General features: G+C 44.2%; 2 protein-coding genes across 2 annotated transcripts; one reads left to right on the top strand and one right to left on the bottom strand.

Moving 5' to 3' along the window:
- Nucleotides 1-68: 68 nt before the first annotated feature.
- On the top strand, nucleotides 69-9,655 carry LOC120018773. The gene is made up of 4 exons (XM_038961977.1): nucleotides 69-209; nucleotides 7,440-8,331; nucleotides 8,442-8,697; nucleotides 8,953-9,655. Exons 2-4 carry the CDS (start codon nucleotides 7,469-7,471, stop codon nucleotides 9,187-9,189), a joined length of 1,356 nt encoding a protein of 451 aa, XP_038817905.1. The 5' UTR covers nucleotides 69-209; nucleotides 7,440-7,468; the 3' UTR covers nucleotides 9,190-9,655.
- A 953-nt stretch (nucleotides 9,656-10,608) lies between these two features.
- On the bottom strand, nucleotides 10,609-18,550 carry LOC120018247 (PHD finger protein 13-like). Its single transcript, XM_038961344.1, has 4 exons — nucleotides 18,151-18,550; nucleotides 14,508-14,594; nucleotides 12,520-13,429; nucleotides 10,609-12,248 (listed from the first exon to the last, which is right to left on the bottom strand). Exons 1-4 carry the CDS (start codon nucleotides 18,160-18,162, stop codon nucleotides 12,019-12,021), a joined length of 1,239 nt encoding a protein of 412 aa, XP_038817272.1. The 5' UTR covers nucleotides 18,163-18,550; the 3' UTR covers nucleotides 10,609-12,018.
- Nucleotides 18,551-24,121: the final 5,571 nt, after the last annotated feature.

Raw genomic sequence — 24,121 nt, 5'->3', positions numbered from 1 at the left:
CCGAGTTCCCAGTTGTCGTTAAGGCGACAACTGACACTAGACAAGTTCGATACACAAAAACACAGACACACACACACACAGCAGCAAGCCAACAGGATGAATCTGACGTGCTTGTCATGAGATAGTGAGTCACGTAGTAGATATTCAATTCCACCTTAGAACCAGTTTCACTTTCATACACAGCTCGAGACTAGACAGAACTTCATCCGGTAAGCGAAACAAATATTTTACGCAATACCATTATTGCCTGTAATTTAATAGAAAAGTAGAGTAGGACAATGATGTCCTCCGTTTATACGACCGTATAGCCTATTGACATAGGTCTGCTGTATTCTTTCTAAAACTATTCGTTTGAAACGGCCAAAAACCTAAAAGGGTTCTTCGGCTGTCCCCATATGAGAACCTTTTTGGTTCCAGGTAGAACCCCGTTGGGTTGTATGTAGAACCCTTTCCACAGAGGGTTCTACATGGAACCCAAAAGAGTTCTACTTGAAACCAAAAAGGGTTATCCTATGGGGACAGCGGAATAACCCTTTTGGAACCATTTTTTCTAATAGTGTAGGATTGCAGAAAATTTGCTTCTGGACCAGAGTCAGGAATATAAATATATAAGTATGTGAAGGGTGTGTATGGACAGTATGTGAATAGAAAATGTGTGTACAGCAGTAGATGTATAGGATGAGCCATAGAATACATTACAGTTGAAGTCAGAAGTTTACATACACCTTAGCCAAATACATTTAAACTCAGTTTCTCACAATTCCTAACGTTTAATCTTAGTAAAAATTACCTGTCTTAGGTCAGTTAGGATCACCACTTTATTTTAAGAATGTGAAATGTCAGAATAATAGTAGAGAGTGATTTATTTCAGCTTTTATTTCTTTCATCACATTACCAGTGGGTCAGAAGTTTGCATACACTCAATTAGTATTTGGTAGCATTGCCTTCAAATTGTTTAACTTGGGTCAAACGCTTCAGGTAGCCTTCCACAAGCTTTCCACAATAAGTTGGGGGAATTTTGGCCCATTCCTCCTGACAGAGCTGGTGTAACTGTATCTGGTTTGTAGGCCTCCTTACTCACACACGCTTTTTCAGTTCTGCCCACAAATGTTCTATAGGGTTGAGGTCAGGGCTTTGTGATGGCCACTCCAATACCTTGACTTTGTTGTCCTTAAGCCATTTTGCCACACCTTTGGAAGTATGCTTGAGGTCATTGTCCATTTGGAAGACCCATTTGCAACCAAGCTTTAACTTCCTGACTGATGTCTTGAGATGTTGCTTCAATATATCCACATAATCTATTTTGTGAAGTGCACCAGTCCCTCCTGCAGCAAAGCACCCCCACAACATGATGCTGCCACCACCGTGCTTCACGGTTGGGATGGTGTTCTTCGGCTTGCAAGCATCCGCCTTTTGCCTCCAAACATAACGATGGTCATTATGGCCAAACAGAACTATTTTGTTTTCATCAGACCAGAGGACATTTCTCCAAAAAGTACAATCTTTGTCCCCATGTGCAGTTGCAAACCATTGTCTGGCTTTTCTATGGTGGTTTTGGAGCAGTGGCTTCTTCCTTGCTGAGCGGCCTTTCAGGTTATGTTGATATAGGACTCGTTTTACTGTAGATATAGATACTTTTGTATCTGTTTCCTCCAGCATCGTCACAAGGTCCTTTGCTGTTGTTCTGGGATTGATTTGCACTTTTCACACCAAAGTGCGTTCATCTCTGGGAGACAACTCGTCTCCTTCCTGAGCGGTATGATGGCTGCGTGGTCCCATGGTGTTTATACTTGCATACTATTGTTTGTACAGATGAACGTGATACCTTCAGGCGTTTGGAAATTGCTCCCAAGTATGAACCAGACTTGTGGAGGTCTACACATTTTTCTGAGGTTTTGGCTGAGTTATTTGGATTTTCCCATGTTTACATTTACATTTAAGTCATTTAGCAGACGCTCTTATCCAGAGCGACTTACAAATTGGAAAGTTCATACATATTCATCCTGGTCCCCCCGTGGGAATTGAACCCTGGTCCCCCCGTAGGAATTGAACCCACAACCCTGGCGTTGCAAGCGCCATGCTCTACCAACTGAGCCACATGTTGTCAAGCAAAGAGGCAGTGAGTTTGAAGGTAGGCCTTGAAATACATCAAATTATGTCAATTAGCCTATCAGAAGCTTTTAAAGCCATTACATCATTTTCTGGAATTTTCCAAGCTCTTTAAAGGCACTGTCAACTTGGTGTATGTAAACTTGTGATACAGTGAATTATAAGTGAATTAATCTGTCTGTAAACAATTGTTGGAAAAATTACTTGTCATGCACAAAGTAGTTGTCCTACCCGACTTGCCAAAACTATAGTTTGTTAACAAGAAGTTTGTGGAGTGGTTGAAAAACAAACTTCCGAGTTCAACTGTATATACTTACAGTGCCATTCGGAAAGTATTCAGGCCCCTTGACTTTTTCCACATTTTGTTACAGCCTTGTTCTAAAATGGATTAAATAAATAAATTTCCTCAGCAATCTACACACAATACCCAAAGCAAAAGCAAAAACAGGTAGAGAAATTTTAGCAAATGTATTAAAAATAAAAAACAGAAATACCTTATTTACATATGTATTCAGACCCTTTGCTATGAGACTCGAAATTGAGCTCAGGTGCATCGATCACCCTTATACAACTTCATTGGAGTTCACCTGTGGTAAATTCAATCGATTGGACATGATTTGGAAAGGCACACACCTGTCTATATAAGGTCCCACAGTTGACAATGCATGTCAGAGCAACAACCGAACTATGAGGTCGAAGGAATTGTCTGTAGAGCTCCGAAACAGGATTGTGTCGAGGCACAGATCTGGGGAAGGGTACCAAAACATTTCTGCAGCATTGAAGGTCCCTAAGAACACAGTGGCCCCCATCATTATTAAATGGATGAAGTTTGGAACCACCAAAACTCTTCCTAGAGCTGGCTGCCCCTGGCTAAACTGAGCAATCGGGCTAGAAGGGCCTTGTTCATGGAAGTGACCAAGAACCCGATGGTCACTCTGACAGAGCTCTAGAGTTCCTCTGTGGAGATGGGAAAACCTTCCAGAAGGACAACCATCTCTGCAGCACTCCCCCAATCAGGCCTTTATGATAGAGTGACCAGACAGAAGCCACTCCTCAGTAAAGGGCACATGATAGCCTGCTTGGAGTTTGCCAAAAGGCACCTAAAGACTCTCAGACCATGAGAAACAAGAGTCTCTGGTCTGATGAAACCAAGATCAAACTCTTTGGCCTGAATGCCAAGCACCACGTCTGGAGGAAACCTGGCACCATCCCTACGGTGAAGCATGGTGGTTGCAGCATCATGCTGTGGGGATGTTTTTCAGCGGCAGGGACTGTTCTCCATGCTACCATCTCGAAGGTGGAGACAGTACAGCTGCATCAAAGCTGGAACCGAGCGACTGACAACCTAGGAGTGGCTTTGAGACAAGTCTCTGAATGTCCTTGAGTGGCAGAGCCAGAGCCCGGACTTGAACCCGATCATCCGTGGCTCGGGTGGCGGCTGAGGTACTTGATAATCTTCTCAGCCTTCCTGTGACACCGGGTTCTGTAGATGTCCTGGAGGGCTGACAGTGTGCTCCCGAGGATGCATTGGGCTGACCGCACCACCGTCTGGAGAGACCTGCGGTTGCGTGCAGTGCATTTTAAGTACCCTTGCTGTGATATTTCCCGACAGAATCCTCTCAATGGTTTATCTGTAGAAGTTTGTGATGGTCTTAGGGGCCAAGGAAATTTTTCAGCCTCCTGAGGTTAAAGACGCATTGTTGCGCCTTCTTCACCACACTGTCGGTGTGAAAGGACCATTTCAGGTCCTCAGTTTTTAAATTTTTTATTTAACCTTTATTTAACCAGGTAGGCTAGTTGAGAACAAGTTCTCATTTGCAACTGCGACCTGGCCAAGATAAAGCAAAGCAGTGTGACACAGACAACAACACAGAGTTACACATGGAGTAAACAATAAACAAGTCAATGACACAGTAGAAAAAAGAAAGTCTATATACAGTGTGTGCAAAAGGCATGAGGAGGTAGGCAATAAATAGGCCATAGGAGCGAATAATTACAATTTAGCAGATTAACACTGGGGTGATAAATGAGCAGATGATGATATGCAAGTAGAGATACTGGTGTGCAAAAGAGCAGAACACAATAAACAAGTCAATGACACAGTAGAAAAAAGAAAGTCTATATACAGTGTGTGCAAAAGGCATGAGGAGGTAGGCAATAAATAGGCCATAGGAGCGAATAATTACAATTTAGCAGATTAACACTGGGGTGATAAATGAGCAGATGATGATATGCAAGTAGAGATACTGGTGTGCAAAAGAGCAGAAAAGTAAATAAAATAAAAACAGTATGGGGATGAGGTAGGTAGATTGGGTGGGCTATTTACAGATGGACTATGTACAGCTGCAGCGATCGGTTAGCTGCTCAGATAGTTGATGTTTAAAGTTGGCGAGGGAAATAAAAGTCTCCAACTTCAGCGACTTTTGCAATTCGTTCCAGTCACTGGCAGCAGAGAACTGAAAGGAAAGGCGGCCAAATGAGGTGTTGGCTTTGGGGATGATCAGTGAGATATACCTGCTGGAACGTGTGCTACGGGTGGGTGTTGTTATCGTGACCAGTGAACTGAGATAAGGCGGAGCTTTACCTAGCATAGACTTATAGATGACCTGGAGCCAGTGGGTCTGGCGACGAGTATGTAGCGAGGGCCAGCCGACTAGAGCATACAGGTTGCAGTGGTGGGTGGTATAAGGTGATTTGGTAACAAAACGGATGGCACTGTGATAGACTGCATCCAGTTTGCTGAGTAGAGTGTTGGAAGCTATTTTGTAGATGACATCGCCGAAGTCGAGGATCGGTTGGATAGTCAGTTTTACTAGGGTAAGTTTGGCGGCGTGAGTGAAGGAGGCTTTGTTGCGAAATAGGAAGCCGATTCTAGATTTGATTTTGAATTGGAGATGTTTAATATGAGTCTGGAAGGAGAGTTTACAGTCTAGCCAGACACCTAGGTATTTATTGTGATGTGATGTGCACACAGAGGAATTTAAGCTTTTGACCTTCTCCACTGTGGCCCTGTCGATGTGGATGGGGGCATGCTCTCTCTGCTGTCTGCTGGAGTCCACGATCAGCTCCTTAGTTTTGTTGATGTTGAGGCAGAGGTTAGTTTTCAGGCAGCACTCCGCCAGGGCTCTCATCTCCTCCCTGTTGTGTCGTCAGCAAACTTGATGATTGATTTGGAGACGTGCGTGGCCACGCAGTCATGGGTGAACAGGGAGTACAGGAGGGGGCTGAGCATCCACCCCTGTGGGGCCTCCATGTTGAGGATCAGCGTGGCAGAGGTGTTGTTGCCTACCTTCACCACCTGGGGTCGAACTGTCAGGAAGTCTAGGACACAGTTGGACAGGGAGTGGTTCAGGCCCAGGGTCCTGAGCTTAGTGGCTGAGCTGTAGTCGATGAACAGCATTCTTACATAGGTATTCCTCTTGTCCAGGTGGGATAGGGCCATGTGCAGTGCAATGGCGATTGCATCATCTGTAGATCTGTTGGGGCGGTATGCAAATTGTAGTGGGTCTAGGGTGTCGGTTAAGGTGGAGGTGATCCTTAACCATTCTCTCAAAGCAGTTCATGATGACAGAAGTGAGTGCTAAGGGGCAATAGTAATTTAGTTCAGTTACCTTCACTTTCTTGGGTACAGGAACAATGGTGGACATCTTTTTTTTTATTTTATTTTTTAAAAATTTTATCCCATTTTCTCCCCAATTTTCGTGGTATCCAATCGCTAGTAATTACTATCTTGTCTCATCGCTACAACTCCCGTACGGGCTCAGGAGAGACGAAGGTCGAAAGCCATGCGTCCTCCGAAGCACAACCCAACCAAGCCGCACTGCTTCTTAACACAGCGCGCCTCCAACCCGGAAGCCAGCCGCACCAATGTGTCGGAGGAAACACCGTGTACCTGGCCCCCTTGGTTAGCGCGCACTGCGCCCGGCCCGCCACAGGAGTCGCTGGAGCGCGATGAGACAAGGATATCCCTACCGGCCAAACCCTCCCTAACCCGGACGACGCTATGCCAATTGTGCGTCGCCCCACGGACCTCCCGGTCGCGGCCGGCTGCGACAGAGCCTGGGCGCGAACCCAGAGACTCTGGTGGCGCAGTTAGCACTGCGATGCAGTGCCCTAGACCACTGCGCCACCCGGGAGGCCAATGGTGGACATCTTGAAGCAAGCTGGGACAACATACTGGGATAAGGAGAGATTTAATATGTCCGTAAACACTCCAGCCAGCTGGTCTGCACATGCTATGATGATGCGGCACACAGTCCTTGTGAGCGGTGTGGCCTCACATCGGCGGCTCAGTGTTGTTTTCGTCGAAGTGGGCAATGAAAGTGTTTAGCTTGTCCGGGAGCGAAGCGTCACTGTCCCCGACTTGGCTGGCTTTCCCTACCACATGCATCTCTTGTCCGAGCCGTTGAATTGCGACTCCACTTTTTCCATGTACTGTCGTTTTGCCTCATTGATTGCCTTACGTTTGTTTGTACATGTCCATGTCCCCAGTCACCTTTCCGTGGTTAAATACAGAGGTTTGTGCTTTCAGTTTTGTGCGAATGCTGCCATCTATCCATGATTTTTGGTTTGGATAAGTTCTAATCGTCACAGTAGGACAGAACATTTCCCTGTTCGAGTGATCAAAATAGTCTTGAAGCTTCCTGCTTAAGTTTCTGCCTTTAGGCAGGGAGGAGCAGCATGGAGGTGTGATCTGATTTGCCAAAGGGAGGGCGGGGGAGGGCCTTGTAGCCGCCCCGGAAGGGAAAGTAACAATGGTCAAGCATGTTCTCCCCGCGTGTAGCACAGAAGATTTTCCTCAGATTTTCTTTATTAACGTCCCCAGCTACAATAAATGCGGCCTCGGATATGCGGTTTGTAGTTTGCACAAAGTCAAGTGTAGTTCCTTGAGAGCCATCACAATGTCGGGCTTGGGGGGGAATATACACGACAATAACCGAAGAAAATTCTCTCGGGAGGTAATGCAGTGGGCATTTGATGTAAGATGTTGAGTGGATGGCTGAGCTGAGCTAGTCTGGAGAAAGAGAGAGTTGAGCTGACCAACAGCTCACACGGTTGTGTGTGTGGCAGCCAGCCTAATGCCGCGTTCATGTCGGGAACTCTTAAATACGACCCACTTACTAGGAAACATGGGTATGATCTCTGGACCCTGATCTTTCCCACATGCTGAACTCAGACTTCATACACCACTGAAAATTGCAACAAACATGGCAATTTATTACGAACAGTAAACCATGCCACACACAGCATGTCCAGCTCTAGGAATAGGACATAGGAATGGTTTACATACCACAGTATCTTACCTCCTCTTTTTTGTATTGAATTTACAGAATACTAACTTCTTGAAACTCACGGAACCATGAGTCCCAGAAATACAAGCAAAAATGTCTCTCACGCTGACAGCTCAGCCTTAAAGAGCCCACCGAAACAAAGGCATATCAACAAAGGTTCCACCCTAAATCCCTCTAATGGCTTAGGGGACTCAGGAACCAGCAGAGCGACGGCCAGCCAGGCCAGGGAAGCAGGAGCAAACACAGACACACGTTATGCCAAGAAGAATATCCCTACTGTCAGATATCATCCTGACATCGCACAGAAGAGACCTGAGGCCCATCAGCATAGTCATAGCCCTGACAAGAGCAGCCAGGTCAGGGGTAAGCCTGTGGTCTCTCCCCCCAGGACCAATCAGGATCAAATAAAATCGAATAAAATCAGCAGAGCCCCGGCCAGCCAGGCCAGGGGAGCAGGAGAAAAGACCACAGACACACGTTACGCCAAAAGGAACATCCCTACTGTCAGATATCATCCTGACATCGCAGAGAAGAGAGCTGAGGCCCATCAGCATAGTCATAGCCCTGACAAGAGCAGCCAGGTCAGGGGTAAGCCTGTGGTCTCTCCCCCCAGGACCAACCAAGTTGGGGGGAGCTCCATGGTCTCTCCCCTCAGGCCCAAAGCACTGCCCCTGAGGTTAGGTCAGAAAGTAGAGGTGGAGGCGGTGGAGCTCCAGACCCGGGGCCAGAGAGAGAACCCCAGCTGGTTCTCCTGGCGTCAGAGCCGAATCACAGCGTCGGTCGCTCACCGACTCGCCCATAGCCGCTTCGTTACTGGCCAGAGCATGACCCCGCCGGCTTCCTACCTGGCCGCCATCACAGGTCGCGGCCCCAACGTCAAGACCCGCGCCATGACCTGGGGCATTGAGCGGGAAGCCGAGGCCGTGCGGAGGTACCATCTATGCATTTACTTTAATTGTTCTGCGATTGTTTTTAAATGTTGTATTAAATGTTGTATTCTGTGGCTGTAATGAAGTACAATCTCATCTCATTTTATCTCAGATATCAGAGCCTGAAGAGCAAGACCCTGGGCCGGGCGGTGAGGGTGCAGGAGTGTGGCTTGTTCATCGACCCCCAGCGCCCCTGGCTAGCAGGCAGTCCTGATGGCATCGTAGAGGACCAAAGGACCGGCCAACGGCTGCTCTGCCTAGAGGTCAAGTGTCCCTACAAGCACCGTCAGAACACTGTAGCCCAGGCCTGTAGAGAGGACCCAGCCTTCTGCCTGATAATACAGGACCAGGGGGAGGAGGGGGAACAGGTTAGTTAAGACATGTTGTTTGTTGTATCATTGTACCCCCTGACTTGGGCTATACCAAGCTTTATTTAATTTTTGTTCAAACATACTATCATAATAAAAGCATTTTAATTATTTGAAGAGTGCCTTGTCTTGGTCTCCCTTGTTTTTGATGACCAGTTAGTGACCAACCCCTTAACCAAAGAGCACCTTCAATCTATAAAGATCTACCTACTAGTGTATTCTAGCAGCACTTCCCAATTTTTCATTTCTCTACAGGTGAGGTACCATCTGAAGCCAGACCACAGCTATTTCACCCAGATCCAGTGCCAGCTGGCGGTGACAGGGTTAACCCAGGCTGACCTAGTGGTGTTCACCCTGAAGGAAACAGCCATTGTCCCGGTGACCTTTGACCCTGTGTTCTGGGACGACACCCTGGCCAAGCTGGAGATGTTCTACACCGATGCTGTCCTGCCCTACATCAGAGACTTACCAGATATGAGGCCGGAGGAGTAGCTAGCTTGTTCAGGATGTGACTAGCTGGTTCAAGATGTCAGATATGGAAGTCCTGAGACAAACTGTAGTTGTGTCTGTGTTAAAGGACTGGTCTGGGTTGTGTCTGTGGTAAAGGACTGGTCTGGGTTGTGTCTGTGGTAAAGGACTGGTCTGGGTTGTGTCTGTGGTAAAAGGCTATGGCGACTGCAGGCTTGGAGACTTTAACCTATTACTTAGGTTAAAGTTACTGTCAAATATTACTGTCAAATATTTGAATGTAAATAAACCATGCCTGCCTTACATCTCAGATACCTGGAGCTGATTTCATGTGAGCAGAGATCAACCTATTACTGAACAAAAATATAAACACAACATGCAACAATTTAAAAATATTTGACTGATTTCAAAGAAGGAAATCTGTCATTTTAAATAAATGAAAAGGGCCTAATCTATGGATTTAACATGACTGGGCAGGGGCACAGGCCCACCCACTGGGGAGCCAGGTCCACCCACAGGGGCACAGGCCCACCCACTGGGGAGCCAGGTCCACCCACAGGGGCACATGCCCACCCACTTGGGAGCCAGGTCCACCCACTGGGCTGGTGTGGTTACACGTGGTCTGCAGTTTTGAGGCCAGTTGGACATACTGCCAAATTATCTAAAATGACGTTGGAGGCGGCTTATGGTAGATAAATGAACATGAATTTCTCTGGCAACAGCACGCTCCCTCAAAACATGATACATTGTGTTGTGTGACAAACCTCACATTTTAGAGTGGTCTTTTATTGTCCCCAGCACCTAGTGCACCTGTGTAATGATCATGCTGTTTAATCAGCTTCTTGATATGCCACACTTTTCATGTGGATAGATTATCTTGGCAAAGGAGAAATGCTAACCAACAGGGATATGAACAAATTTGAGAGAAATAAGCTTTTTGTGCTTATGGAAAGTTTCTGGGATATTTTATTGAATCTCATGAAACATGGGACCAACACTTCACATGTTGCGTTTATATTTTTCAGTATATATGATCAACAGTAGTGTGGCAGCTGACAGGAAGTTGTGCTGGAGATCGGTTGTTTAAATAGGCACTGGAAGAATACTTGCTTTATAATGGTGATGCTTTTTAAATGTATTTAACCTTTATTCAACTAGGCAAGTCAGTTAAGAACAAATTCTTACTTACAATAACGGCCTACCCTGGACCAATTGTGCCACCCTATGGGACTCCCAATCACAGCTGGATGTGATGCAGCCTGGATTCGAACCAGGGACTGCAGTGATGCCTCTTGCACTGAGATGCAGTGCCTTAGACTGCTGCGCCACTCGGGAGCCTTACTCCATTAAAACCAGACAAAACCATATCTGGTCTGGTGACTGATGTTGTGTACAATATACTAAATAATATGTAAACAGTATAGAATGAGAGATGAGACTGAGTTAGTCCTTTACCTTTATTACTGCATGTGTCAGATATAAGATATAATAAACAACTCTAAAAAGCAAACTATTTACATCTTACTAAAGGTTTACCATCTGATATACACCGAGTGTGACAATCTTATACATCAAATGGCAACAACTGTGGAAATAACTGAAAATGCATATTTAGAGAAAGTAGTCCCCAGAAACCTGTCCATGGGTCTCAAATGGCACCCTATTCCCTACATAGTAGTGAATTGAACATACTAGTGTAGATGAGCCAAGGCAAGCCCTTAGGTTCAGTGATGCACAAATGAAGAGATGGGTGGAAGGAGGGAGTAATTAAGGGAGGGAGGAAGATATGGGTGGGTGGCAGAATGGAGGGGTGGGGGTAAATGAGATTAGCATGTGAGAAGATGTTATGTTCTCACCACAACAATAACAGCAGACCGTTACCAAACACATTCCTCTTTCACCCCTGCCCTCACTCCATTCCCCCAATCCCTCTTTCTCACTCTCCTGTAGCCTCTCATTCCTTCCTGAGTAGACATGATTGTCTGTGAATGCATGGACATTGTACTGTTCTGGTGAGAGTGATAGGATCTTACAATCCCTGGATAGGTATTAAGTATCAGCTAGCCACATATGTTATAACAATCTGGTGCCCAACGGCACAGTTGATGTGGCACGCAACCATTGGTTGATGAATGTAACATCTGAGCAGGTGAACACAACCATAGACTCATAGACTCATGTTGCCATTCACCGGTTGCTACATTGTACATTTTACTGGAATGTAAAGTGTTTATTTGTGTTGATAGTTTGACTGTTTTCTTATTTTATTTTTTAAATGTATATTTATTGTAAATAAACCCAGTGTCCTGGGTCGTGTTCATTAGGCACAAAATGGAAGAAAAAGGACCGAAACAGGGAGGACTACCTGGACTTGTCCAATAACAGAAGTTAATTTACTTTTTTTGTGTCTTACTGAACACAACCCTGGTGGCGGTTTTTGCAGATTGAAAAAATGGACCAGCATAGAACTTAGAACTTGATGCTCACTAGTGGTCAACGTCCCAAATGGCACCCTACACCCTACATAGGGCTCTGGTCAAAAGTAGTTCACTATATAGGATACCTAAGTCAGTTGAACAACTGAATGCATTCAACCGAAATGTGTCTTCAGCATTTAACCCAACCCCTCTGAATCAGAGAGGTGCGGGAGGCTGCCTTAAATCGACATCAACAGCGCCCGGGAAGCAGTTGTTGTTTGGGGTTGCTACATAGCTCAAGGGCAGAACAGCAGATTTTTCCACCTTGGGGATTCAAACCAGTGACCTTTCGGTTACTGGCCCAATGCTCTTAACCACTAGGCTACCTACTGCCAATTGGGACGCAGACAATGAACCAGCTGGTGCTATATAGTCTCTAGTCGCTGAAGCGTTTGCGGGGGGCGATCCGCGCCCGGTTGGAGCGTCTGATGTTGGTCTTGGTATCTCGGCAGGGCTGGCAGGTGAAGACCTCAGGAACGTGGGTGCGGCGGATCTTAGCGCAGGACAGGTGCACCCAGGTGCCACACTCACTACACTCTATCATGGGCCGACCCGCGAACGGCTTCAGGCAGAAACAGGTTATCAGGTCCCACGAGTCTTCCTCATCTGAGAAGAGAGAAATCGAAGAGAGACGTTATATTAAACACAGTCTCTGTTTTAAACGATCAATGATGGTTGAAGATAGTGATGAGGTAATGAGTGAGCTGTGTCCAAAACTGCACCCTGTTCCCTATTACTTTTGACCAGAGCCCTACTAGGGTCCTGGTCAAAAGTAGTTCACTATATAGGGGAAATGGGCCCTGGTCAAAATGTATGCAAGAGGAGAGTGTGCCATTTGGGATGCTTCTTTAGTCTCAGGTGGGGTTCCTCTACTCACCCTCCATCTTGCGGTTGTCTGCAGACGTGTCCTCTCCATCGCTCCCTCCCTGGTCTGTCTGGTAGTTGCTCCCTCCATGGTCCCGGTCCTGGTCGGGGCTGCTGCCCTCCTCTGTGTGGTAGCCTGTCTCTTGGTCTTCAGCTAGCTGACCTCTCAACCTCCTGTCCATCACCATCCTCAGGATATCTGACCTCTGACCCCTGTCTATGCCTCCTTCACTCCCAGACCCCTCCCAGCTCTCCCGCGACCTCTTCTCTTCCTTTCTTCTCTTTTTTTCTCTGTCTCCCAGCCTGTGAGGACTGCTCCTCTCCGTCTCACAGCTTGCCATTGTCATGTCAACTGGCTGCTCTGTCACTTCCTGTTCTTCACTTCCTTTCTTCTGAGGGGTTGTAGCGTCGCTCTTCTTCCCAGCCGACCCGTTGGGGTCTGGTGTGTCTGTCTGACCGTTGTTGGTCTTGTTCCTGTGGTCAGACAGAGAGCTGCTGGGGGTGGCTTCAGGGAAGAGTTGAGTCAGGGAAGATTGGGGAAGTATACAGTCATGGTCACGTTTGGGATCTGTCAGAGGATGTGTTTTGTTGTCAGTAGGACAGCTGTTGTGGTTGGTCCATCCAGACTGGGGCTGGTGCTGCTCATGGATCTCTGGCGTTCTGCTGACCGTTGATCTAGGGGCAGCATGTTTCGTATTGGGAGACTTCTTGGCACTTCCTCCTCTAGGCTTCTTCTCCCCCTGACCAGGCCCGACTGGCTTCCTGTCTGACCTCCTCTTCACCTCCTTCCCTTCCTCCTTCTGGCTCTGAGCAGAGGAGCCACAGTCTGAGGTAGGAGAGGACTGGTAGGCCCATGGACTGGTACTGTGGCTGGTGCTGCAGGGGTTGCTGTCCCTGGGCTTGCTCTCACTACACCACCACTCCTACAGGGGGATACATCACCATGGAAATACAACAGCAGAACTGGGGACATCATTCAACAGAAATATACTGAACAAAAATATAAAAACGGAACATGCAACAATTTAAACATTTTACTGAGTTACAGTTCATATAAGGAAATCAGTCAATTGAAATAAATTCATTAGGCTCTAATCTATGAATTTCACATGACTGGGCATACAGATATGCATCTGTTGGTCACAGATACCTTAAAAAAAGGTAGGGGTGTGGATCAGAAAATCAGCTAGTATCTGGTGTGACCACCATTTGCCTCATGCAGCGCAACACATCTCCTTCGCATAGAGTTGATCAGGCTGTTGATTGTGGCCCATGGAATGTTGTCCCACTCCTCTTCAATGGCTGTGCGAAGTTGCTGGATATTGGTGGGAACTGGAACACACTGTCATACACGTCGACCCAGATCATCCAAAACGTGATCAATGGGTGAGAATGCTGACCATGGAAGAACTGGGACATTTTCAGCTTCCAGTAATTGTGTACAGATCCCTACGACATGGGGCTGTGCATTATCATGCTGAAACAGGAGGTGATGGCGCCGGTTGGACTTACCGCCAAATTCCCTAAAACAACGTTGGAGGTGGCTTATGGTAGAGAAATTAACATTGAATTCTCTGGTAACAGCTCTGGTGGACATTCCTGCAGTCAGCATGCCAATTGCATGCTCCCTCAAAACTTGAGATGCGTGGCATTGTGTTGTATGACAAAACTGCTCATTTTAGAGTGGCCTTTCATTGTCTCCAGCACAAGGTGCAACAGTGTAATGATCATGCTGTTTAATCAGCTTCTTGATATGCCACACCTGTCAAGTGGATTGGATTATCTTGGCAAAGGAGAAATGCTCACTAACAGGGATGTAAACAAATGTTGTGTACAACATTTTGAGGATCTTTTATTTCAGCTATGAATCATGGCACCAACACTTTACATGTTGCGTTTATATATTTTTTCAATGTAGAAACAATAAGACATCAATTTGGTGTTAATAAGCTACATCTCAGTCTTAATTGAACAGGAGAAAACTGTGTTTTACCAACCTACCTCTGTTTGATAGGGGATGTATCCAGCGTAGGCCAACACAAAGGTGCAAAACTGGTTGAAGTCTTCCACAGTGCGTTTTCTCTTTCTCTGCGGAAACAAACAAACACCTTGTTATTATAGACCATTAATAACCACATAGCATGTGCCGAGTACCTCCAATCCATGCAACTGACCCGTAGCACCGGGTAGGCAGAGTGTGCACATTTGAGACCATTCCATTGGTCTTGAAAGCAAACTCCGTCTACTCGGTGCACCCAGCGAGCTGAAACAAACGCACCTAAGTGCAATAGTAAACTGCCATGAGCCAAAGCGCAGGAGGCGCTGTCACACACACCGACCAACCAACCAGTTGTAGGCTAGCCTACACTTCGTTCGGTCGACAACATCAAGACAGTTATAACAGACAAACCCGCTGTATGAAAGCAGGCATCATAGTAATGATACAACGATTGCCAACTGATTTAGAATGTCAGGGCCCACGCCTTTTGAAATGTAAACGTTATTAACCTGGATAGATGGTGGGACTGACCCGGTGTGGCCAAGAGAGAATCCTATACTGGAACAACAGCTATATATCCTAGAAGTGATCAAGTTCAACCAAAACTAGAAAAGTACATTACCTGAAGAAAATGTGGTGTGCTTGTTAGCTTGTTTAAAAGTATTTGTGGTTGTGAAATAAGTTATAGTAATGGTAGTGAATGGTTATAGTTAAAAATGTAGGTAGATGGAAAGATTGATTGAAAGGATAAGATATGATAGCCTGAACATGTGAAAGTTGGTTTGGCGGCTTGATCGGTTAAAGAATGACCGTTTGTGGGATAGTTTACGCTAATTTATGCAAATGTTTATAGCTAATCAAGATTTTTTAAATGAGGATAGCTTGAACATTATAAGGTTGGTTTGGCGTGTCTAGCTTGAACGGTTCAAGAGTTGCTGTTGGTGAGTTATTTTATGCTAATTTATACATTTACATTTTACATTTAAGTCATTTAGCAGACGCTCTTATCCAGAGCGACTTACAAATTGGAAAGTTCATACATATTCATCCTGGTCCCCCCGTGGGTATTGAACCCTGGTCCCCCCGTGGGAAGTGAACCCACAACCCTAGCGTTGCAAGCGCCATGCTCTACCAACTGAGCCACACGGGACCACAATTTATAGACATTTATGTAGCTATAGTTGATAAAGATTTTAAAATTAGGATAGCCTGAACATTTTAAAGTTGGTCTTTAGGAGCAGGACCATTTTGAATAGCTACCTCTGTAGTCCTATGGTTCTCATTCAAACCCATGTTAAATTATGCAAATCTTAAATGGTTATAGGTGAAAAAGTATCAATATGAAATTAAAAAAGTAATATGTTTAGGAAGGTCATAAAAAACATTTATTTCAAAAGAACAGAATAGCATGTTTTAAGTTGTATTTATCTGTGCTTTATAGCAGAGGCTATGAAATCAACTTGTTCATTTAGCAGACTTATATTCCCTTGCCCTACCACAGTCAAAACATTTTACAGTTTAAATGTAATGGAAACAAGAAAGGATATTTATTGCTGATTGTCGCCAGTACTCACATGAGGAACGCACCGGTATGGAGCCTCAGTTATTCTAGGAAAAAGTCATACTTTGAAAACAGACAATCTGCCAATTTGTAGAGTTGTTTGGCAAAAATAGGTTAATTAAAAACCTTGAAATCTGCTCTTTCCGACAGGGTATAGCAATCAAAACGACTGGCCTGCATGGACCTCTGTAGACTGAAATGGAAGTGCTATTTCGTAAGCCCCGGTCCCTTCTTTTCCAATGCATTGGTGCATTTGTCAACGCATAATGCGCTGGTCATCAGCCTCTTCATAATCAATTGATAACATTGTCACCCATTAGACTATTGGCAATTTAATATTTATTATAATATGTTTGAAATTAGTTTCAATATAGTTTAGGTCAACTGTTGTCTTAGTCAGAAAATACACTATAATCTTATTTTAGTATTTACACTTTTGGATCAATCAATACATTCTGTCTAATTACAATTTACATTTGGTGTCCTGAGGTTTCTTATGACACATTTTAACAAAATACATGCATTCATTTAGAAATGTATTGTTTATTATGGAATATTTACACAATTGAAATAACAACTGATTCAAGACCATTCTAGTAGTTATGGATTTCCGGCGTGCTGACTTAATAATATATATTTTATTTTACTAGGCAAGTCAGTTAAGAACAAAATCTTATTTTCAAAGACGGCCAAGGGTTAACTGCCTTTGTTCAGGGGCAGAACGACAGTTTAAAACATTGTCAGCTTGGGGATTCGATCTCGCAACCTTTCGGTTACTAGTCCAATGCCACCAGGCTACCTCCTGCCCCTTAGCAGTTTAAGCGCTAGAGCGAGTGGAATAATAATAATAATAACAATATGAGTATATAAGACATCTAGAGTTGTGCTTTGAAAGAACCCACAACTTTAGGCTAAGATTATTTTGACAAACTTTCAAAAGGCCTGACACTGGAATGACAAAATGGACAGCCCTTCAAAAACGTGTAGCCAAACAGCCTACAACGCATGAAAATGTAGCCTAGCCCAAGAAAGTCTCGCGAATATTGCATAGACAGACAGACCTGTGTTGATATACATAGGCTATTGCAACAATGTCGCAACTCGATTGGACATCATGTATAACTTAATAACAACATTGTATCGGAGTGTGTAAAGCGGGGGCTAATGGGGGAGGGGAGGAAACGAGGGCTGAAAGACTGTAGGTGCACCTAGAACAGAAACACTGACAACGAAGCCGGTCTCGGTTGTTTCTCGGCGCGCCAACGGTAGACTAGTCGTCATTTCAACAAGACAACTGTTCGTGTATAGGCTGGCTAGCAGTATTGTCATTATCATCCCATCCGAGATTTGACAGTCAGGAAAAAAAATCAACTTCATGTCTGTCTCTACACCGGGGTCGTCTGCATAGGAAATGATCAACGCATAACGAGACAAACACTGTTCCCAAAATCAATCAAATAATCCTCTACTGTCCTTAAAAGTAATTGTATCTAAAGATGGCGACGATGATGTAATTTCATCGTAACATGATTGCTGGGCGGTCACCAGAGAAACATGACAGTGGGTTAGACTGTTGAAGTAGGCTAGTAAAATGTAACCTTCACTTCACCAAATAGTTTCTCTAAATTAGAGAGCTTAATCAGATGGCATCCTAGTCTACTCAAGGATCACATTTTTCATTAACATAAAGTTGCGATTGTAAATCAATGAGCGGAGTGCCAAATATTTCAGCGACACAATAGAATTCCTCCTGACATGGCTTCTGTAGTCTAGCCTAGGCTACACACACTCGATGCTGCGCAGGAAAAAAATAAGTTGTGTCAACGTTTTCTGGACACCCAATAAACTAGTGGTCACGTTTCACACGAAATGCAAATAAAAGAGCATCCATCGTCGTCGATGTTTTTTCACTACCATAATTTAAAGGTGTTTGATTCATTAGGCTACGCAGAAAGAACGTTGTCGTATCCAAGTCGCGCGCCCTGGACACGCCACAACAAGCTTGCAACCTACACGGAAACTTGTTTGTTCTTACCACTTCGGAAAACATTTACCAACAATGTAGGCTAATAAACCATACATACCTGGGTTAACATTGTTGTATGTCTCTGCAAACAAAATGCTGAGGGTGAGGTCTTGTTCTCCTTGCTCGGCTGTAGCCTTGTCCTGATCTTCAATCGACGAAATTAGGTATTTTAGGATAACAAATCTCGATGTTCTAGTTACAACAGACAACATTTAGCTACTAGACATTCTAGCATTGTCAGCAACGATTTTGTTTGATTCACAAAATGTTTAATGATAAACCAGCGGTCTGAGAATGCAGACTAAGAGCGAAAATGTACTGTTCTTTGGTAGTCTCTCTACGAACAATTGTCTTTGTCGCTGCCGCGCAAGCTGTCCTATGATATAAAAAGCAACGAAAAGTACACTGACTCGTGACGGTGGGAGATCCGCGAAACGATCACATTCTATTAGTGACATCAGTCCCCGGAGCAGGACAGGACCGCTTTAACTCAAAAGAGGAGGGTAACTCCCGTTTCCTAGATGGTTGAACGAATACTGTCTAAAATAACTATTGGAGTACAAGAAATATGCGTTGTAAATTGTAGCACAATATTATAATACTATAACACATTTGCATGACGCAACTAAAAACAAAACTTACTACATATAGCGTATCCTTTGTGGAACACCCCTGTCCAGTCAGATGGTTGAGTCCGTCCGTCATCTAGTAAGACACTGAACAGTAGGATATATTATCATATCTCCCGCGAAAAGTCGGCAACTGATCATGAAGCACAGGTGCCCTCATTCAATTTTAACTGATTTGAAGTTGCATGTTTTAAACTTTTAGAAAGTCACTGTGAGCCATGTAAAATCATAATTTCATTATGTTTATGTCAAATGGTTAGCCTTCTGCGCAAGTATTTACAAATATTTCAAAATTACAACATGGTGTTTGGCTAGTCAAGCCTACTCTGGCACAAAAACATTCCATAGTCTACCAGTAGAGGGTGTTGTAACACTTGTTACCTGGGACAGTAGCCTCACTCTCACTTTTAAAATAGTGAAGGCAGGCCCAATCCACTTACACTGAAAATAAAGACAGAAAACCTGCACACAGAAAAATGCTTTAATAGATCCTGCCCGCAATAGATGACATGTCAACTGCCTTGGTCAGGTGATCAGACATGTCCAGAAACAACCAAGGCAAGTCTGTGGGTCAGAAGACTTAGAAACCTCTACTGTTACTTTGAACCCAAATAGCATTCTTGAGAATAGAAAATGTTTTAAATAAATATATAACATAAAATGTGATAAAATGAATAAATACTTGAGATATGACTAAACATAATTTCTTTAATTGATGCGGAGTGCAACTTTTAGTCCCAGTGTGTGTGTGTATATGTGTGTGTGTGCGCGCGTATGCACTCGTGTATGTGTGTGTGTGTTACGTGTCCCTCCCCAGGGGTCTCTGTATCTGCTGAAGCTTATGACCTGACAGTGAAACTCTGTCAGGGGGAGTGGCATTGGTGTCACTTCCCCACCCACTGTGGTACACCTGGACTTCATCAGTGATCTCATCGGGCGAGTAGTCTCCTCCAACGCCCACGTCACCTGCGTTGAACCCGGTATACTTCTGTATTTGTGTGCGTGTGTCTTCTGTATTTGTGTGCGTGTGTCTGTGTGTATTTGTGTATGTATGCGTGTGTTCCTTACCTGGGTAGTATATAGCTGTGGGCAAAGGGCTGACGGAGGTCCAGGTGATGACCTCACTGGGCACTCTCAGACTGTCCGACCACATACATACCTCCAGCACACCCACCTGGGAGGACAGGAAGTAGATCAGTGTTTCCCATCATTAGTATTTAAAAGCAATCCAATGCTTTTAAATCCTTCAGGGGGAGTGGACCCATGCACAATTTTACATGGCTCACATGTAGTGACTTTCTCAAAGCTAAAAGGAGTAACTATCTACTTCAGTGTTTCCCAATGCTGGTTCTGGGGACCCAGACGGGTGTATTTGCTCTAGCACTAACACACCTGATTCAACTTGATGATGAGTTAATATGTTGATTCAGGTGTGCTAGTGCTAGGGCCCTTTTATTTCAATGAGTCTCAATAAATTACAATGGGAACCTATCATAGTGGCTCCTCACCGGCATATCCAGGAAGTCTGGAGTCATTGAGTGGTCGTGAAAGTTCTGAACTACAAACTCATTGGCCCGCTGGAGGAGAGCGGCAGAACCGTATCCCTCGGTGAGGGCCAATAGCATCAGGCAGTTGGAGAGCTCCAGGGTTTCAATCAGGAGCACAGACACCTGGGAAACAGAACACAGGTCAATATATCAACATCACCTCTGAAGTTTCTGAATGGATTTGACATACAGTATGTATCTGACCCAGATCTAGGGTTTATTCCAAATGGCACCATATTCCCTTTATAGTGCAATACTTTTGACCATGGCCCATAGGGCTTTGGTCAAAAGTAGGGCATAGGGTAGGGTGTAATTTGGGTTACCCCTGATGGGTTACCCCTGTTGTAGTGTACCTGTAGGAAAGAGACGAGCTGGAACAGCATGTCTACGTTTTCGTTGGGCGATGACCATCTCTCCAGAGTGAAATAAGTCCAGGTAGCAGCGTACGGCTGGTTACCCAGGGTACCATCCCATCCCCACACTCAGACAGAGAACCGTTAGAGCAAACACACGCATGCACACATGCACGCACACACAAACACACACACACACATACCAACCTGAAGATGTTGCTGCAGGCTGCCAGGACACAGGGGAAGGTCTGTTCCTGGACTGTTACAGTGAAGTCAAACAGCAGGCCTCTCTCTCTGAACAATCTGAGCATGCCCAGTAACTGCTGGCTGTGAGCCTCCGACACACACAGCTCAGACCTGTGATCCAGAATATAGGGAATACCGTAGGGAACGTAGTCGGTTCCCTCGGACTGGGAGTCGGATCCCTCAGACCGTGGGTCCATGATCGCTCCAGAGCCCGGGACAGAATCACAAAAACGTTATTATCAGTTTTATGTTCTATGGTTGTATATTATGCAAACTAGGGGCATCAACTGAATGAGATGAGGAGGACAGGTAGAGGATGATGAGGTGGAGGAGGAGAGAAGGAAGAGGAGGGGAGGAGGAGGAATGGCTTTGATAGCAGCAGTGAGTCTATGTAGTTATTAAGTGGGGATCTTTCAACGATCATTCTCACAATGGCACATTGGTAGTAGTCAGGGCTGGATTTGATTAAAACTCTGGATGGGAGACCAAAGGCATAGCTGTAGATGAATCAACTGTCCAGTAGGAGGTTCTACCCAGCCTTAACCTTGGAATCTCATATCTGAACTTTTATTTACAAATACTGTATTTTTCTTATAGTAATTGTCATTGTTTTTAAAACACAATGTGAAACCTATAAGAAAAACATTTATTTATTAGAGGTTACATTCTCAGAACATAATTCATATATTTTGTCTCAAATATGTCTTACCATTTCTTTGTAGGAAATGCACCACAATCATGTATTCAATTGTGTATGTCATATAAGTAACACATATACAAATACAACACTGCCATATAAGGAAAAACATACAACATCTTACTAGATCCTTATCAGATTACCTAGATTTTTGGAAAAATAATGTTCTTCTGCCATTCAAGATTCTTATTAGATTTTCATGATTATTTTCCATATGGGGCCTGTGCAAGCTCTATAGCCTAGTAGTCTATCTATAGATCATTCCTGTGGAGCTGGTTAGACAGTTTAGGATTCAGGGAGAGAGATGGAAGATTGATTGACAGAGGGAGATGGGTAAGAATAACATTTGCATGCAGTCTACCTTATTATATCTCAACTGTCTGTGAACACACGGAGGTTGTGTCTACATGTCAGTTATTATTTATCCCAAAGCAGATCAGTAGTATTGCTTCTGTGCCTTGTTTAGCATCATATATTGAGTGAATCACAAAGCAGACTATTAGTTCGCTAACTGTTTATAATAAAGTATTTGACGAGCACTACCTCGGGAAAAACAACGTTTTTTGTCCATAGATTTGATCAGCTGATCTGATCCGATGTTTGTAAACAATGTTGTGCGCGTGCTAGTAAAGGTTTCAGCACCACGGACAGCTCGCTATCCTACGGGAAGAGCGAAGCCACGCGAGGACATGAAGTGAAAAATACTCAACGTGCGACCTCATTCCAAGATTTCAAGTATGAAGTATTTCAACTATCTATGTTTTTTGTTTTTTTGTCTCAATGTATTATTATTTAATCAGGTGATGTTTCACGCATTGAGGCCTGCAGTTAACATAGAAAATGTATATCTTCATGTGAAAATATCTTGCTTAATTGGGTTTATGTTTGAGATCAATGAAGACTCACTCATTAAATTGACACACCCCACAATGAATGTGGAATAAAACATTTATTTATTATTCCTCCTGCCAACTAGTGGAGAAATATTACAACTAATACCAAACACCTATACTGTACATACAGTTGAAGTCGGAAGTTTACATACACCTTAGCCAAATACATTTAAACTCAGTTTTTCACAATTCCTGACATTTAATCCTAGTAAAAATTCCCTGTCTTAGGTCAGTTAGGATCAGCACTTTATTTTAAGAAAGTGAAATGTCAGAATAATACTAGAGAGAATTATTTATTTCAGCTTTTATTTCTTTCATCACGTTCCCAGTGGGTCAGAAGTTTACATACACTCAATTAGTATTCTGTTGCATTTCGGTTAGCTTTCCACAAGCTTCCCACAATAAGTTGGGTGAATTTTGGCCCATTCCTCCTGACAGAGCTGGTGTAACTGAGTCAGGTTTGTTGGCCTCCTTGCTCGCACATGCTTTTTCAGTTCTGCCCACAAATTTTCTATATGATTGAGGTCAGGGCTTTGTGATGGCCACTCCAATACCTTGACTTTGTTCTCCTTAAGCCATTTTGCCACAACTTTGGAAGTATGCTTGAGGTCATTGTCCATTTGGAAGACCCATTTGCGACCAAGCTTTAACTTCCTGACTGATGTCTTGAGATGTTGCATCAATATATCCACATAATTTTCCATCCTCATGATGCCATCTATTTTGTGAAGTGCACCAGTCCCTCCTGCAGCAAAGCACCCCCACAACATGATGCTGCCACCCCCGTGCTTCACGGTTGGGATGGTGTTCTTCAACTTGCAAGCCTCCCCCTTTTTCCTCCAAACATAACGATGGTCATTATGGCCAAACAGTTCTATTTTTGTTTCATCAGACCAGAGGACATTTCTCCAAAAAGTGCTATTTGTCCCCATGTGCAGTTGCAAACGATAGTCTGGCTTTTTTTATGGCGGTTTTGGAGCAGTGGCTTCTTCCTTGCTGAGCGGCCTTTCAGGTTATGTCGATATCGGACTCGTTTTACTGTGGATATAGATACTTTTGTACCTGTTTCCTCCAGCATCTTCACAAGGTCCTTTGCTGTTGTTCTGGGATTGATTTGCACTTTTCGCACCAAAGTACGTTCATCTCTAGGAGACAGACCGCGTCTCCTTCCTGAGCGGTTTGATGGCTGCGTGGTCCCATGGTGTTTATACTTGCGTGCTATTGTTTGTACAGATGAACGTGGTACCTTCAGGCGTTTGGAAATTGCTCCCAAGGATGAACCAGACTTGTGGAGGTCTACCATTTCTTTCTGAGGTCTTGGCTGATTTCTTTTGATTTTCCCATGATGTCAAGCAAAGAGGCACTGAGCTGGAAGGTAGGCCTTGAAATACATCCACAGATACACCTCCAATTGACTCAAATTATGTCAATTAGCCTATCAGAAGCTTCTAAAGCCATAACATAATTTTCTGGAATTTTCCAACCTGTTTAAAGGCACAGTCAACTCAGTGTATGTAAACTTCTGACCCACTGGAATTGTGATACAGTGAATTATAAGTGAAATAATCTGTCTGTAAACAATTGTTGGAAAAGTTACTTGTGTCATGCATAAAGTAGATGTCCTAACCGACTTGCCAAAACTATAGTTTGTTAACAAGAAATTT

The sequence above is a fragment of the Salvelinus namaycush genome, chromosome 23 (assembly GCF_016432855.1).
Source record: "Salvelinus namaycush isolate Seneca chromosome 23, SaNama_1.0, whole genome shotgun sequence".
In the NCBI taxonomy this organism is placed as follows: domain Eukaryota; kingdom Metazoa; phylum Chordata; class Actinopteri; order Salmoniformes; family Salmonidae; genus Salvelinus; species Salvelinus namaycush.
The sequence above is the reverse complement of the archived record's forward strand: the minus strand, read 5'-3'. Positions and strand labels throughout refer to the sequence as shown.

Bases quoted from the DNA above. Each gene is read 5' to 3' on its own strand.
- LOC120018773 (XM_038961977.1), top strand. From the start codon at position 7,469: ATGAGTCCCAGAAATACAAGCAAAAATGTCTCTCACGCTGACAGCTCA. The intron at 8,332-8,441 runs GTACCATCTATG...ATTTTATCTCAG, and splicing joins GAAGCCGAGGCCGTGCGGAG to ATATCAGAGCCTGAAGAGCA. The intron at 8,698-8,952 runs GTTAGTTAAGAC...ATTTCTCTACAG, and splicing joins AGGGGGAGGAGGGGGAACAG to GTGAGGTACCATCTGAAGCC.
- LOC120018247 (XM_038961344.1), bottom strand. The intron at 13,430-14,507 runs GTAGGTTGGTAA...ATCCCCCTGTAG, and splicing joins ACATCCCCTATCAAACAGAG to GAGTGGTGGTGTAGTGAGAG. The intron at 12,249-12,519 runs GTGAGTAGAGGA...CTCTCTTCTCAG, and splicing joins AGACAACCGCAAGATGGAGG to ATGAGGAAGACTCGTGGGAC.